Below are 18218 nucleotides of genomic sequence, written 5' to 3'. Positions count from 1 at the left end.
TTAAAAATACATTTGACCACCTAACACTGATTAGGCATTAAATTTGATTGTGCATCTGTGCATGTTTGCAATTTGTCCCACCCTCTGTTCTCCAAATGGAGGAAAATAGTTTAAAACATTACTAATATGAATTTGATTATTGTCTTGGGAATGTGCCTATCTTACAATGTTAATTAGAAGTGTAATATTCCTATAATTTCATGTCACTAATTTAAAGCAAAATGAGACACTATAACATATTTTTGCATATCAGGATTTTAAGCAGTTTAGCATTATTAATTTGATTAATATAGAACAGGCATGTCAAACTGCCAGCCTGTGGGCCAGATGTGTCACACTGAAACCATGCCCACCCCCATTGCCGGCAATGGAGAAAAAGTCTCGATACGTCGTGCAACATCATGTGACATCGCGAGTTTGACATGCCTGATATAAAAGGATGAAGCTTTGAGAATAACACAGTCACTGAGAAGAAAGTTGACTTAATAAATGATGTCATATTCGAAGTAGAAATGTTACAAGTCACCTTATTTGCTATGCTTTTCACCACGGTGTCAAACTTGATTGCGTCACATGAAGTATTGCGGCATTTTTTGTCTTTCCAGAGCTGGGGTGGGCATGGCCTATGCATGACACATCCAGCCCATGAGCCACCAGTTTGACACCCCTGCTTTACACTGTTCTGCAATAAGTAGCCCATACGCTACTGTATAATATGCAAAACACAGCTTTCTATGTATAATTTGCATCAACATAATTCAATTACTTGGTGGATTTAATGATTGAGCATTGGTGATAGAGTACAAGTAGTCCTTGCTTAGCAACGGCCTCATTTAGTGACTTTGCTGTTACAACAGTGATGAAAAAGTAACTTTGTGCCCAATCCCTGTATTTATGACATTCACAGTCTGTAAAGAAAGGGAAAGCTGAAATAATATCATCAGCCAAGTTGCAGTTTCACTTAGTATCTGCTTTGCTTACTGACAAAGTTGTTTATCCCAATTGTGCTTGCTAAATCAGACTACCTGTAGATACTTAGGTCCATAGTGTATGATTTGAAAAGCCAACATAAATATTATCAAAGGTAAGTGATAATTGTTTTAGATTTGTTTTCACTGTATTGTTTCTATTGTTGCAAGGTAGCAACTTAGACAAAGATGGTCAGACGTGCAGGTTCTGTTTAGAATTTTCTATAGAAGCCCCAATTTGCTCTCCTCATTGTAGATGCTGTCCATATCTATTTTTATTTCTTCTTCTTCTAAAACGTGGCTTCTGTCAGAATCACATAGAGCATATGAGTTAGTTAATAACTACTATAGTAGCTGAGTGAGGCAATCACATAATAAGGCATTCTCCAAAAGGCTGGCATACAGCTGCTCAATTCTGATGTTTTCTCTGTTAGCAGGTCCTCTGAGAGGTTTCTATGATTGATCGTAGAATCACTCAGAGTGGCTGTATATACTCTCAAGGCTTGAGCTATCTGAACAACCAGTTTTAAACATCAGCAGAAATAGCTGTGGAAGGAAGCATGAAGGGAAGAAGAAAAGACTGCGGTTCCTAAGCAGCAATGCTATTCTCTATTTCTATGCAATATATTCATATGCAGGATAGATATATACATATATTAGATATATGTGCAATGCATGCATATATTCCCATGCAGTAGGAAATGGTAAATTAGCTGTATTTGATAAGGTCTCTTCCACCCTTCTAACGATAATGATTTGTAAGAGACTAATGAAATATGGATGTTTTCATCAACTCTCTCCATGTCTTCTATCCATCACTGAGCACAGCATACAGACTTCAGATCTAAGAAATAAAGCATCCCAAAGAAAGGGGAGGGTAAAAAAAAAAAGCTCTCATGATAGCAGTTGTGAAAGTAAAACGTTACACTCTTTTGATGTATATCATATCATATCATCATCATTTTAGCCATTGTCTATCCACTGCAGGATGAAGGCCTCTTCTACATGTTTCCAACCAATACGATCCTACTCATGCATATAAAAAAGATGTAGAGTTTTGATCCTATGATCACGTCCACCATGTTTTTTGATCAAAGATGCTGAGGCCTCTGCTGAAAAGATTGCCCAAACACTGTGTTAGAAAATTGAAAGGGCAGAAAAATGGGAAGAATTTAATGTAGTATTAGGATTGTGTAGCTCCTGGAGACTCTTAATTTGATAGATTTGGCATTAAAGCAGGTAGCTAATCATATTATTGAGATTTTCAATAAAATAGCTTTCTAAAAATTCTAGAGTTATCACATGCAAAATATTAGAATATGCAATGCATTTATTTAATATAGACAATTCCTAAATTTATTGCTTTTCAGAAGATCCACATGGACATTTGTAGGCTGTGGCCTTTGACAGTCTCACTTTTCATCATGAAGTGAAAGCAGATGTTCATGCTTTTAATTTCCTAGTTTCCTGATGTGCTTTCAGAATTATATATGACTAACAAGATATGATGTTCATCTGCAATTACTTAACTCCTAATTCTTTGAGTCTTTAGCCAGACAACATGACTTTTTAAAGCAGCAGGGTAATATTTTTCACAACTTTCAGCTGAATAGTAGCTATGGTTACAAAATTTATACGAAGAACAACACTGTAAAATGAGTGAAAGTAAATACCCAAAACCAGAGCTATTGCTTTTTATAATGTTTCCAATATAGAAATCTCTTCACTGTCTTGAAGATAATGTCCTATTTAGCTGTTAATTAACTTCAGTTGCTTGATGGGCAAGAAGATAATATGATTATCACATCAAACCAGGAAGATTGATGAATTGTCAGTGAAACTATTTTAATTTCCCAGTAAATGCATGTAGCATATATCTGATGAATGAAGGCGAATATACGTGTCCCAGGATAATGTTGCAGGGTCAGTCTCTGGGACCAGAGGTTTTGAATTCCGAGCTTTTGGACTTGGACTTGGAAGACAATATATATCTATTACACTGCTAGGAACTATGAAAATATTTCACAGAACTCATTATTTCTCTGTGGGAGAAACCACAGTGCAGTTATACACATGATGCTCTTCATAATTCCAGGATCAATATCTGGCATTGCAATTTAAATAATTAGATAGCAAGTCATGGGAAAGATTACTGCCTGTGATCTTGGAAAACCACTATTAAAACAGATAATACAAAGCCAATTATGAGATTATTATTGTGGCACTTATTATGCTGTTTTTAGCTGTTAGCTGCTGGTTAACTGGTTAAGATTTACATTTCCTGTACAACAAATGTCTTCCTAAAAAACAGATTTTCAGACAATGGGCCAAGGCAGAGAGTTCCACCAAGACGACAAAAAAATGATATGACAAATAATAATTGAAATATGGCATTATAATACTATATGCATATTTCAGTCATTATTATATCATTTTTGATTTATAGATTTATAGAGACACATCTCCTTTCTTATATTGAACATATTCAAAAATTCTTCCAGAATCCCATTGAGTTGAACAACTAAAGTAAAACTCATGAAATTAGTTCTGCCAATACTATTTACCCTGACACAAGACAAATGATTGTACAGTATGTGATTTTTAGAAAGCTTATATTAATTTAATTCTGTGAAACTGACTAGTGTTTCCTTAAGATGTATTAATTCTTTGTGCTTGCTGTGCTTCAAGAGTGACAGTAACCATGTCTGTTTTATATGTGTTTCATTCAAATACTAAAAGAATTCTATTAGTAACTATTTTGGGAATTTGTATATTGAATGAAGGTGATGACACCATGACAGGAGATGGGGGAGAATATCTGAGACCTGAAGATCTGAAGGAACTAGGTGATGATTCCTTACCTAGTAGTCAGTTCTTAGATGGCATGAACTACCTGAGATACAGCCTGGAAGGAGGCCGCTCTGACAGGTACCGCTTTATGAACAATGCAGCAATTTTCCTACTGCATCTGTATTCTTTTTTCTGAGCAGCTGTTCAAAATCAGATGTCTACTAAGGATGAAATAGATCTCTTTTATTTCTTAAAAGGCATTAGGAAAAAGTTTTCAGGAGAGATTTAACCTAAACATACTTCATTAAGGAGAAAAATAAACTCTGCTGAAAAAGATGTTAGCAGTAACAATTGTAAATGTCTATTTGTTCTTTTATAAGTTTCCAAGAGCTCTGCTTTTTAGATATTGGGTTGTAAAAGAGCATTTTTCACCATAGAACAAAAGAAACATCTAAAGAACACAATGAGTAATGCAGTTCTTGCATCATAGATTCAAAAAATGTATTTATCTTTTGCATTAGAAACACATAGTTAAATAAAGATTTTTTTAAAAAACAAAGGGATTTAGGGATTTCAGAACTCTGCAATCACATAGTATAAAAACAGACTACTTTCTTCTTTATGTGTCAGTAGATTCTTAATTTAAGAATTTAGACTTAATGCAAATTATCAGAAATATTCAGAGCAGAGGATTTTAAAATAAATTTCCATCCTTTGTTATTAAAAATGAAAATACAACAGTGACTTCGTTGTAAAAATAAAAACAGGTTTATAAATGAAAATGTGATTGTGCAACCAAAAAAGCATTTATAATAATTACATATTTAATAAGTTCTAATGAGTTCTGTTGGATAAAAGGTATAACATCTACCTAGTATTGTAAAAAAAAAAGATGAGAATAACATGAATAATAATATTGCATCTTGTCAACCTTCCTTCACACCAAGGAACAAAATTACATCAAAACAAATCATTGCAGAGGTTTTTAAAAGATCCTCCAGGTTGGAGAAAACTCTAGAAAAAAAAAACTACGGTACTTAGGCATATTAGTTAGAATCAACTTCCCAGTGAATCACAGTGATTGTGCATGCACAGATGTGTGGAGACAGACAAGACCAGTATACCAAACAGCCTTGTGAGTTTTACAAAAGATGCAGCTAGTTTAACCATTCTAAATTTTTTATACTACTGCATATTGTGAAGCATCTTGTTCACATGTTTTGTACAGCCCAAATATATTTATCTAAGCACTTTCACAGGATCCTATATACAGTGAATACATAAGAGGCAAGACAGTCCATGTCCTCCAGATATACTGGCGTTGCACCTTTTAAATTTCAGCCAAGATTGGCTCCCCAGAATTTCATGTTAATCCTAGACAATCTATGACCCATTGGGTCATTGTTTCAGAGATACTTCTTTACCTAAACTTACACAAGTGACAAAGGTAGGCAAAAAAAAAAAAAAAAAACAGTGGAAGCTGGGGTAACATCTGATTTCGTGCCAGCTTCCCCATTGGCTTTTCTTGTGGGAAGTTGCCAGGACTATGAAAAATTATGATCATGTTACTATGGCTGAAGTAGCTACAAGTTTCCCAAATTTCAGTCCAATAAAGGATAATATTTGTAGCTCAGGACTGAAATGAGGGGTTCTTAGTATTCTTTGAGCTTAATTGTTTTCTTGCAGACAATTCATTACTAAACTAGGTAACATCATCAATGCTAATAGGGGGTGAGGTTTGCTCTCATTTTATATTCTAATGACTTGAGCCATTAGAATATAAAATGAGAGCAAACCCCACTCTCTACTAAAACTGATGGTTACCTAGTATGGTAATGAAACATCTGCAAGAAAACAACCAAGCTTAGAGAGCCTGAAGACCTCCTCAAATCCCAATCCCACAGGAGTAATAGGTCCCAAATTTTAGATGCATTTTTGAAGTTGCACCTTTGAGATTTATTGATTAAAAAAGTGTTGCTCTATGATGCATTGTTTCATGCAATTGAAGGTTACAGACCAAGGAGTTTTAATAGTAAGTAGATATGTAGCCACTACCTGACAAATGACCTTGCTTTAAAAATGGATCATTATTACAGATAACAAAGCTTGTTTTCAAAGCCACTTGGTTTCTGCTATAGGACATTTTATACTTACCATCTACCTACAGAACCACATTTCAAGAACCGTTTCATTTTATTCACTAGAATCTCAGAGGATCTTTAAAAGTCTTCCATGGTTTTTTCCTTCTGTTTTCCTTCCTTTTTATGCTTTCAATAGTACTATGCCCAGGTACGTATTATGAGGCCTGGAAGCAATGCTTTCTCTTCTCCCTTATGGCATCTATCTTTCCCCCGCCCCCCAATTCCATTTTGCAAGCTTGCCAAGGAAAAGCATTTTAGAGTTGGTGAAATTTACAGGACAACTAAAATCTGTTCTGATAACAGTTAGTAATTAGATCAACCAAAGTTTTATCACACTCCATAATCTAAAAAAGTGCTAAATGAAAATCAACTTTAAAAAATGCCACAGTGTGAATACTTATTACTACTAGCCAAATTACTTCTTACAGGGGGAGGTGATGGGTACTATACTATAATACTTCTCTTTCTGGTCACTTTATGTTCCCATATAGTTATTTTTACTTTTCTTAACTTAATGAAGTGTATCAGAAATAGATAAGAAAATAATAGAATAAAGAGAAAGCATGTTTGCTCTGTGTATGGTGGAATAGGAATGAGTTCTTTGGGAAAACATTGATGACTGCAGGAAAAAAAAGTCCTTGTGTCAGTGCAGGAGTAAATTTATGTTCTTATTTTGTGCTGCCTCAAAGCTGAAAAATTCATGGGTTGTAAAGATGAAAGATTGGTAAAGTAATAGTGAGTTTTGAAGCAGACAGAATAATAGAATGAAGGTTTTTCTGTCAGATCAAATTCACCTCAAGTATGATAATAGTGCATTTTTAATTAATTACAGAAGAAGGTACTTGCTTTTTTTACTCCAAATTCATCTTAAATTTCTACTATCTTTGTAGTGGCAAAATTCCTATTTTATACTAAGAATCCTGTATTTAATTATATTTCCCATATTATAATACGTAGTAAACAAATACTAGGTTTTGTTTTACAAACACTAGAATTAGTTAAATGCTGTCCCCCAAAACTTATAATTTTAGTTTTATAAAGTCCTTATGTATGAATGTTTGTTACTTATTGGAATACATTATTAACAGATAAATAATGGATTTGGGCTATCAAATCTTTTGCCAGCCACTTATGTCACTGCTTCTGGTATTTACAGAAGTATAAAATGGGCCAGTTACTTAGAATTTGCTTATTTAAAGGGTAAAATTAAATGTTATCACAGGCAATTTAACTGCCCATCAAATTTTTATAGATTTAGGAACAATAATGGGATATGGTTCATATCTTTCATTTTAAAAAACAGCAGAAAGTCATGGGACTCTTTAACTGTATTAAGAACATAGCATGGGACAGAAAAAAAATCCTTTTTCACTATGATTTCTGACTGGAATTAGCCACAGTGATCTAATAAGCCACACTATTTATTCCTGTTTAATATCCTTTAATATCCTTTTGTTACAAATAATATTTCAGAGGAAAAAATGATGAATATAAGATAATAATTACCCCTTGCATTGGCTATAGTCAGATTGTTATTAAACTTGCCATTCTAAACTTATTTAGCTGGTTTTATTACATAAGGAAAATGTGATTTATGTTAGCAGTTTCCCATATGTTGTGCAATATGCTGAAATGAGAGATGAGAAAAGAAAAAAGAAACTTGGTTTCATGAACATGAATTGTGTTCTGTTGTCTGGAATCAATCCACTTATTAAATTCAATTGTGTCTAGTTTCATTTAATCAAAATTAGAAGGATGATCATACATTTTAGTGGCTGCAGAGTTGGCCAACTGATGCAGTATAAGAAATATTAAAATAGAAGCATTATATGTATTTTCTACAATTTATGCAATATTTTGCTTTGCACATAGCCCTGAAGAATCTGTATAGTTTAGCATGATGAAGTAGTAAATTGTGTTGCTTAGGTAATATTTTAATGTTTATCAGTATTTGAAACCTTAAGTTTGCAATGATTCCAGGCAATTAGAAAAAATGAGAATTATAATCTGGCATTACTCCAATGATAGAAATGTCAAAATCAGTATTTGAAATATACTGTATATTCTTTAATTATATGTAAATCATAGAAGGCTTAATATATTTGTAATTTGGTTTTCAAAATGACAAAACCTAGGGCAATTGAGGTCAGACTTTAGTTGTGTGTACGTCACTTTTTTTTGCTTTGCATCTTTCATTGCTTCAGCAAATGGTTTTCTATAGTTTTGTCTGTGTATGAGAGAGATAAGTAGTGGATGTGGTTGCAAGCTTTTAAATGCTTTTGGCATATAAAAGAAAAACCTTGCACTGTAGTAACAGCAGTTGGCTGGCCATTTTCTATGTACCTTCCAGGGGATCCTTTCTGCTTTTCTTCTAGAAAACTTCCCTCATGTTCTAAAAGACAAATAATGGATTTTTCTATCAGAAAAAAAAGAACATGTAGGACTGATTAGTCACAAAACATGCATGATGTATTTGTAAGCAAACAATTGAACATATTGTGATTCTGTTCATGTGCATTCGAATGGAAATCCCAGAAGCATGACAAACTCCAAGGAATAGTAGAGGGTATATTAAAAAAAATTCCCCTGGAAGTTACACTATTTGCTAATAGCATGCTTTTTTTCACTCCTGTGCTTTGCTCATAATCCTACACCACACCATCACAACTGCTGAAAATGTTGCCCAAATACCAATCTACCAGCCTGCGATCCTTCAGTTCAGACAGGTCCCGTACACTGAGCCATACCTCGTACTTGAGGGACAGCACTATGATTGATGACACCGTCATTATCCCAAGTCACCAGGTAAGATGTCTCAGATTATTTTGCAAATCTAATCAATATATAGCTTTATAATACTCCTTGTTATACAGAAAGGAATTTGAAAAGGAGTATTAGAATAAAATTAGATAGTAAATAATAGCATACTAGAATATTATAAACAAATTTATATTAAAATTAATAGTTCTAAAAATAGTTCTATCAATTCAATCTAAAAGTGGACTTTTCTGAAGGTTTAAGGCTTCAGTCTTGTATACATTTATCTAGGAGTAAGCTGCATTTGACTCCGTCTAAGTAGTCATGAATGGGATTATATTATTACCTTAGGGTTATTGTAATCAGTCAATGCAATTAAAACATTGTTTTTTTCTATCTCATGAGTTTTATTAATCTAAAATAATATATTTTATCCAAACATAGAAAAATTTTAATGGATTGATTAAAGATAATGCAAAGAAAAAAAAGGAAACCCATTTCTCTGCTTTTTCAGATATCCGCATTAGCTAAAGAAGGTGAGAGAAATTCATATCGTTTAAGTTGGAGTCCTGATAATCTGGACAACATAACGCTTTCTGCTAGCCCTATTCATTCTGGGTAAGTAATCAGAACTAATTTCTTTTGATGTATCTTTTATTAATTTATTTCATTAATGAAAAATAATAATCTTAATCTTCAACCATATTTTAAATTTCAGTCATGTTTGTCATGATATTTTTAAAATTGTTGAAAAGTCATTCTTGATTATCCTAAAGGCTTTATGGTTAAAAAACATTATTTCTTATGATCATCCCATTTAAACCTATTTGAAATTGATTTAAATCAATAATTTGAACATACAATAAGGTAGACATCAAACTTCTAAATATTGTTATGAACTTCTGAAATTATTTGGTATTGGTATTGTGGTAGGTTATTTTTCACAACTTATAAACAATGAAAATATTTGGAGTTAAATTGTCAGCAGCTAATAAATGGTATCCAGTTTTCTGGTTCTTTTGCTGTAATACTTGTGGATGTGGTATTAATTATTCTACCAGGTTTGATCAGATCAATTTTTAAATTTAAGTTTCAACACAGAGAACCATGAGATAATTCCTTAAGATAGGAGTCCTTAACCCCCAGGCTACGGTCCAATACCAGCCCATGGCTCATTTGGAACTGGACTATGCAAGTGGCCCATGAACCGGCGCAGCTCCATTTGTGCAAGTGATGGGTGCTTGCAGAAAGGAAATTGTTAAAAATGTATGGTTCTAATTCAGAAGCCATTAAAAATTCTTGAAACCAAAACTACAGCAGATAAAGCAACTTTATAACCTGTATTTGTATGGATATGAAACTGCTCTTTAATGAAGTGAAAATGGAACTATTCTTATTGGGTTTAGTGTAAATATCACAATGCTAACTTTTGGAATGAGATTTAAACAGAAAAGTTAAAAGATATATTTTAAGCTAATGTATTTTAAAATAAAAATAAAAAAAAACATTTTCATGAATTGTGTGTGATAAAACATGTAAATTAATGATAAATTTTCATAATATTGGAGGTAGGGGATTGTGAGAGACAAATAACCTTAATGGCCTTTTAAACAAACTTGTAAGAAATCTTCAGGTTCACCTAAATATTGCAACCATTTGGAATTTTTTTTTTCATTTACATTGTTTAGATTAGCAATTCCAGGTTGATCTTTTGCACATTTTGTTAACAGCTGCGCACTTATAATCAATTTAGACAAATGCCTGCTTTGAAATGATTGGCATCAAAGCTTAGGGGCAAAAGCATTACTGACATATTATGCTGAATGTGAACTGTTTCTTGGCTTACAGCTGTAAGTTTTCTCTTAGAACAGCATGACTGTAGACAGTAGCCAGTTTAGCAAGTTTTTTCTATGCATATTTAATGTTAACTTACTGGAAAAGTTGTATAGAAATTTTTTGAGGGATATGGAATGGGAAATATGAATATAAATTCAATGTATTCAACTGATTTATATATTCAATTAAAAATTCAATGCTGTCTTAAGTTAGTTACTTCTATGGGAGAAGAACATTTTCCAAGTATTTAAGCAGCATTCTTATAGTATTCTTTATATTTAGAAAAAAATACTGGATCAAAGAAATCTTATATTCAAGTATATTAAAATTGTAAAATTAGTATATTAGTATATTAGAGATAGACTGGAATTGCTTCTATAGTATTGTCTTCCACTTTTTGGAATTGTAGTCTCTATAGTTTATAATAAGCTGCTTATTCATCGGCTTTGTCTATGCAATCTGTGCATATACATGAAGATATGTGCACAATCTCTATTATGCAGATATTCCTGGTCAGTTCTTCTTTTTGGCAAGAAGATTCTGGATTGAGTGATCCTAATTCAATGTTGTAACAACACAGATAAATGTGTGTGTGTGTGTGTATGCTACAAAATTGGATCTATAGCAGTTATTGTAACAGTAAATTTCAAATAGTGTATACTTTTTATGAATATATTTAGTTGTAGAAAAACTAGCTCTAGAATTACTTTCTTAGAGAATTTTCAAATTTTGATTCTTTTTTCTTTTTTGATGGGAGGTATATGGAGGGGACTAGTACTTAAAATTGACAAATAATTAGAGTTGTTATTCTTAGCTGCCTGTCTTCCAAAAAGGATATTGGATCATTGCTAACAAGGTAAATGATATTTCTTGCTTTTACCTAATATAGTATCTTCACAAAGATTGATAAGAAACAGGACCTAGCAGCTAGAAACCAAGCTTTATTAAAAAAATATTAAATCGAATAAATTTAAAAAGTGGTAATATACTTATAAAGTTTCTGAAACTCTTTTTTAAAGTTAGTTTTGTCAAATAAGTGCACAAAGTCTATATGACATATTTGTTAATTTTAGATCAGCACCATGAAGAAAGAAACGAAAATTTTGTTCTTCTTTTCTACGAACAGGAAAATCATATGTTGCAATAATTCTAGAATGAAAATGATTAGGGAAATGGTGACAGCATTTGAGCTAAAAATTATGGAGAAAAAACACTTGGAAAAATAAATGCAAAATATTTTCAGATCAGCATAACCTGAAAAGGAACTGATATGTGCAATTAAATACTAGTGAGCAGATTTTTGAAAAAAGAATTAAAAAGGGATGTAAGATTGAAGGTAATTTTTTAAATTCACTTTCTCTAATATCCACTGACATAAGTTGAGAAGTTGCAAGCATATATAATTACCTAGAGGTAACTTTAATTGAACTTAATTGAACTTTGAATTTTTAGCAGTCAACATATCTGTGCAGTCAGTGTTAAGGTCTTTACAATTTGCTGCTGCAAAGTTGTGCTTTGTTCTTTTTTTAATTTTTTTTTAATGCAGAACAGTTTAGCAAGTCATGCCATGATTAATTAAAACATTGTTGGCTTATCATATGGAGGCAAATGATTATTGTTCAGCTGTATAATGGTGATTATCATAAAAGCTCTGTAACTATATACATACATCCATGCATGCATGAATGTCAGAAAAGTGGACTGAAACATGCCCACAATAAATATGACTAGCAAGAAGATTCTTGACATCTGTGGACTTCCTAGAACATTCATAAGAAATGTTCCACATTTAGATGATTTTAGATGATTTTAGGGATAAGAGTACCATTTAAAAGACGTTACAAAGGAATGTATCTTTCATCTTCGCTACTGCATATGCTCTTCATATTGTATGTTTAATGTTTTCATCTTCTCCATTTGTAGATAGATATCTTTTCTGACTGATTTTATTTCATTTGTTCATTCATTCATTCTTTTTTATTTTGTTTTGCTAAATTGTCTCTTCTGTTGCAGCCACACCTCTCCATATTTTGACAATGAAAACAGCAGGTGAACTTATATATAATTTCATGTTAATGCTAACTTCCTTTTCCCTTCTTTCTTCTACCATCCGTTTAATTTACTCACTTTCAGATGTTCTACTTCCTTGATCTCATTCATTATTTAGTGTAGGAGACTGATCCTCTTCATTTTATCATTTGAGCTAAGATTTAATTTCATAGAATAGCAATACAATTATTGACTAATACTCCTGTAGGAAGCCTTCCAAAGGACCAAAATGCACTCTTTTTAGTTTTTATATCTGCACTGCACAAGAATTGTGGCTACTGGAATTTGGCAATTTAAAGTAATTGACTTTGTTTTAAAAATATATTTGTTTTGAAACATTTCTGAAGGAAGAAAATTAGACCTTCAGTTAAATATTCATTCAATAAAAAGAAGTGATTTTCATGTGAAACTAGCAGCCCTACTTTAGCTTTTCTTCCAAAAGCTCTAACATGCACATGCCCAGGGCTTTTTTTGTCATAGAACGCCCAGAATGGAGTTCCGGCACCTTTTTTGGATGGAACCTTGTAGGGTAGGCAAGGCGGGTTATATGACATGTGTGAGTTCCGGCACCTTTTTTTTTTTTTTTTTTACAAAAAACGCACTGCATATGCCCATATCTAATAAGTTTAGTAAAAACTTTTAAAATCTGACTTATGTAAAAATAAATGTGACTATAAAGAGAGTACATATTTATAAGCTTGAAACCCGGCTTTACTATTAAAAATTTGAATTATATTCATTTTTAAAAAACTGCTCTCATTAGGTTTTAATTGGGCACTTTAGTGATCTTTTCATTTCATTTCATTTTAAAATGCAGAATCTCCTGTTTGACCTTATTATTATTACTATTTACATGTTTGAGAAATGTTCTATTATTTTACACTCTTGACTAACTGGTTGCTGCCCCTTCCTTTTTTTCCCTGCCTGACATGGTCAATACAATACAATTCTGGTATTGGGGGTATTGTGGAAATACTCCAGAAAGAATTGTCCTTTCCATCTTTATGGTGACAAGCATGTCTACTTGTCTGACTAACTATTGTACCTGAGCTCATTATGCATAGAGTGTTTTATTCCCATCTCCCCCAGTAAAAAAATACACATCCACAGTTAATTGGCTGTGGCTGTTGATTATGGTTGCATGAAAATCATATTTAGACATCTAAAGCATCTAATTTATATTTATTAATATAAATCTTTTTTGTAATTTTCCATATGTCACATCCTTCTCAAATATCTTTTGTAAGCACAGCTGTGCAGAGTTTTATTCTTCCCAGAAAGCTATTTTGTGGGAGAAAGGTAGTAATTTAAATTAAATGTTTGATTGTATAGGCACTTTGGGGTATATAATAAGATACTTTATTTTTTTTTTAAAAAAAGACCATGTTTTGTAGGTTTAAAATTGAAATTTCCTGGAACAATCTCAAATTATTGATAATTTTTTTTAAAAAAAATATTATCTTTTCTGCTTTATCCGAAAGTGTGACATTTATGTAAAGTGTGTGTTTTTATCAGAATTATTCTGCCTAGAATAATCTTATCATTTGTTTCCTTTAATATGAGCAACTTAAATGAATTAAGAAGACAAATGAAAATATGTACATCCAAAGAAATAGTCTCTTATATCTAAACTATGAGCCAGAAATAATGAAATTTAAGCATTTCTCTTGATCTAAGAGTATAGTTTTTAAGGGTGTTTGAATACTTGCTACAAAAATGGGAAAAAAGGATATGTTTTCCCTTAGATTCTGAAGCATCCTGCTGATTTATTCTTTTAGGATGTTAATAATATATTTGTATAGCATGAAAAAAGGCCCTTTCGTCTCATGGCAAAGAAAATGTTCTGCTAAAAACAAAACACACGGACAGACAGGGAGTCCTCTTCCAATAACTATTGAATTGAACTATTTATGGGCAGTTTTTTCCAGACTCGGCAATGACAATTAATCTGAAACTTGAAACTTTGTCATTTTTTTAGTGGATTTGTATAAGATTTGATGTTTTCAAGCAGAATCTCGGGAGATTTTGAGATTTAACAAAATTTTGGAATATTTGAACATTATTTTATTTACTGGGGGATCAGTGGAGTATAAAAGATAGGGGTAGATATTTGGGACAAGTGCATCATTTATTTTCATCCTGTAATTGTCAGATAATATTTGTTAGAATTATTTAGAAAGGTTTAAGAATTACTAAATCAAGGATTTGACTATATGCAATTTTGATACAGGCCTAGGACATACAGTTATATAACTTTGACTGTTAGGAAAAGATAATCGATGCACATTTAAAAGTAAACACAGAAATCCCAAGCAAATTTATTAGAAATTAAGTTTCATTAGTCAAAATGGGACTTACTTTCCAGCCCCCTCAAAGTCCAAAACCCTTAAACAATAACACTTTTTTTTAGCAAATATATTATTTCCTTGTTGAAACCACCAATGCATGCACTCTTCCATAACTTTGTGTTGTTTGTTCTCTGTGCAATTTTATACTACAAAACTACCAACTGTTTGTCTACAGTCCATTTCTCTTTGAAACTTGAAATAAAATGCCCTTCCTGGATTCCTGATTTCCTTTGGGCAAGATAACTCTTGTATAGTATAGCTACATGATAACCATAAATTAGAAAGTGTGGTTGACACTGTAGCTGTAAACATGGAGCATTGTAACTGCTAATTTTTTTTTATTGAGGAACAACAATGCTTTGGGGTAAAGGTACAGACGTCCCTGGAGATGAGAGATAGGAAAGACGTAGGATGCATGGCATGTTTCAAGATGGCAGATCATGGTTCTTCATCTTCATCCACATTGATTTGCTTATTTATATTTTGCATGTTATATTGACTTGGAAAGAAATCAAAACGTAGTAGATGCTCTAAAAAAAATAAATTCAGAATGTGTTTTTCATACAAAATATTTATATTATCTATTAGTTTTACCTTAGGGGACAGAATTGCAAGAAGATATCAATGAAAAATGTCCACCCCACACATGGCCATATTTCTTTACATTTTACATTATATTTTGCTAGTTGTCAAATTCATTTATTATTCTTATTACATTTAAACTTCAGATGACAAATAACAAGTATAGTGCATCAGGTTCCTTATATGGGTAGAATTCCAACGTCTTATAACATCCTAGAGATTTTACTCCTTGCTAGGATAGAACATTTACAAAAGTTGACACTGAGAAAACTGCTACCCATTTTTCATATTTTCTTTTTTGTTAATAATTTTGTTGTATTCTTATTTTATACATAATATTCTAATCAACATAATTAGCATAAGTTATAGAGCTGGATGTTACTGCAGCACTTTATGTAGTACCCAGGACAACTTGTATAAATTAATCAACTGAGTTTTTGTTAGTATTATGCTAATTGGTTTGACTCCCTAAAAATAATAAAAATATTTCTGAGTTTTTTATCTGTGCAATTAATTAAAAGCTCTAACTACAGCTTAACTATAGGTACATAATATACATAAATATTATTAATTTTGATTACTAAGAATGGTTAGTATACATATTTAAAATACGTTGCTTCTGAAATATTTTTGTAACATACATACATTATAACTCATTTTCATGCCTAGTTTTTCTTCCCGATTTTCAGTTTTCTGGTCAGTTTTATGGTTGATGCTCGAGGTGGTGCTATGCGGGGTTGCAGACACAATGGGCTTCGAATCATTATTCCACCTCGGAAATGCAGTGCTCCAACTCGAGTTACTTGCCGGTTGGTCAAACGCCATAGACTCGCCACAATGCCTCCAATGGTGGAAGGAGATGGTCTTGCCAGTCGCCTTATTGAAGTTGGGCCTTCTGGTGCTCAATTTCTTGGGTAAGGATTTTCCTTTAGTAATCCCAAATACTAATTAATAAGAAAATAATAATTTCACTTGATCCAGTGTGGGGTGGTTTGGCATTTTAACAGTAGAAGTGAAAAGATTTGCAGTGCACAGAAAGGATCTAATAATTCAATCAGCTTGTGTACCTTTTAATTTAAAGCAACAAGTCAGGTTTACTGCGCTTCCTGAAATCAACTGGTGTAAGCCATGCTGAGCTGTAAAAGAAAACCCATTTTGTTATAATACATCAGTTAATTATTCTCTTTGAAGGTTAAATAAAAATAGCAGCAGAAATGTTGTCAATACAGATGGTAATACCTGTTGAAAAATGCAACACAAGCTAATGCTCCCTTTACAAGGAACTTGTGTTCTCTCAGTAGGTATTTTGTCAGTAATTGAGACCTCCTGGGAAGCAGAAACCAGTGATTTTTCTGGGACCAAGCAATAGAACCACTTTTCTGACTGCATTTTATCCTTATATTGCAAGGCCTCACAGAAAGATCATACTTGCTGCAAATGTTTCAGCAATTTTTGTCTTTGTTTTCCTTCTGTTATTTGTTTTTGCTGAAACTATCCTTTTCAATACTTTTATTTTACCAAATTTTCCCCTTATCAGTGGTGGCATCCAAAAGTGGATGATCAAAGGACCCCCCCCCCCCGCTTAGAATGAATGAATGGCTTCTGCTGGAAACCAAAGGATGAAGGTGTAAAAGGAACAGTTGAAATTGTTATGAAGCAAATTAGACATATCTAAGGCCGTTAACCAAGTTTTAAGTCTGAGTTGTTTTCTAATAATATCTTGTTTTAGAGGTTGGGGTTTTTAGAGGGAATCTAATATGTATTATAACTAGGCAAAGCATCTATCTCCTATCAAGTTATTATTTTGTTATTGCTGTATTTTAGCAAGGAAATGAGAATATTCCTAAATTTAATCAGTGAGTAATGAATGATTGCTGCTAGAATTTCAATGAAGCTCCATTCAAAACTACATACAGGTTTAAATAAAAAATGCACCACATCCAAATCAAGTGCCTATGCACATCATGTACTTTAGGTTCCTATGTTAATTCCAATTTAAAAATGACCAAGATTATTTTATTTTCTCGGTCTTGTGAGGATTGTCTATGAAAACTGGCATATATTGAAAAGTTTTCATATAATTTCTTAAAGTCCATATCCTATACCATGTCATTTTCCTGGGTGGTGTCCTGGCAGTGAAATCAGAGACACTGAACACTTCTAGCCAAACCAAATCTTGTTGCCATATTGTCCTGCATTTTTTCATCATTTCTGAGTGGCTCCCATTAATATCAAGAAGTGATGCTAATGTATCATAGGGTCTACCTATAAACCATAAGTTTCTCTATTTTGGGAGACTGATTTCTTGAATTGCTGTGATAAGAGGGTCATTTTTAAACAAACGAACAAAGGCAGAAACCTGTTCAGTGTAAGCCTAATTCCACTCTGAGCAGACAGTGGCACTGGGGTTCGGTTAAAAAAAAAAAGTACATAAAGGTTTTTTTTTTTATTTCTTTCTTTCACTGCTGCTTTGGATGTACTCAGTAAACTTCACCTGCCTACGGCTCCTCCCCCACTTAATGAGGGAGAAAGTTTGGTCAGCCGAATCCTACAGCTGGGGCCTCCAGGGACCAAATTTCTTGGGTAGGAGAGACTTAAAACAAATTGATGGATGCCGGCCTTCCCATTCTTCTCCTTCTGCAATATTATTTTTTATGTCCTTGTGCCCATGACATTGTCCTTTCTATGATTTTATAGTATGTATTCCTAACCTTTAGTGGACCATTTCTAGCCTTTGTGATATGTGG

At 32.7% G+C, this 18218-nt stretch overlaps 1 protein-coding gene across 50 annotated transcripts in view; it reads left to right on the top strand.

The window, feature by feature from the left end:
- Positions 1-18218, top strand: part of ANK2 (ankyrin 2) — a 199522-nt gene that overhangs the window by 129154 nt on the left and 52150 nt on the right. For 14 of the 50 annotated variants that reach the window (XM_039338297.1, XM_039338309.1, XM_039338305.1 and 11 more), the window contains 4 exons: positions 3752-3896; positions 8602-8704; positions 9171-9274; positions 16161-16385. In XM_039338297.1, coding sequence (XP_039194231.1) covers positions 3752-3896; positions 8602-8704; positions 9171-9274; positions 16161-16385 — 577 coding nt within the window. Of the gene's footprint in view, positions 1-3751; positions 3897-6032; positions 6048-8601; positions 8705-9170; positions 9275-11306; positions 11349-12505; positions 12542-16160; positions 16386-17955; positions 18055-18218 lie in introns of all 50 variants that reach the window. The other 36 variants (XM_039338262.1, XM_039338276.1, XM_039338267.1 and 33 more) reach the window with 12 other exon arrangements.

Source organism: Crotalus tigris, unplaced genomic scaffold, assembly GCF_016545835.1.
Source record: "Crotalus tigris isolate CLP2741 ecotype Arizona unplaced genomic scaffold, ASM1654583v1 scf7180000017695.2238764, whole genome shotgun sequence".
NCBI lineage: Eukaryota > Metazoa > Chordata > Lepidosauria > Squamata > Viperidae > Crotalus > Crotalus tigris.
This window is presented reverse-complemented; position numbering and strand designations above follow the sequence as displayed.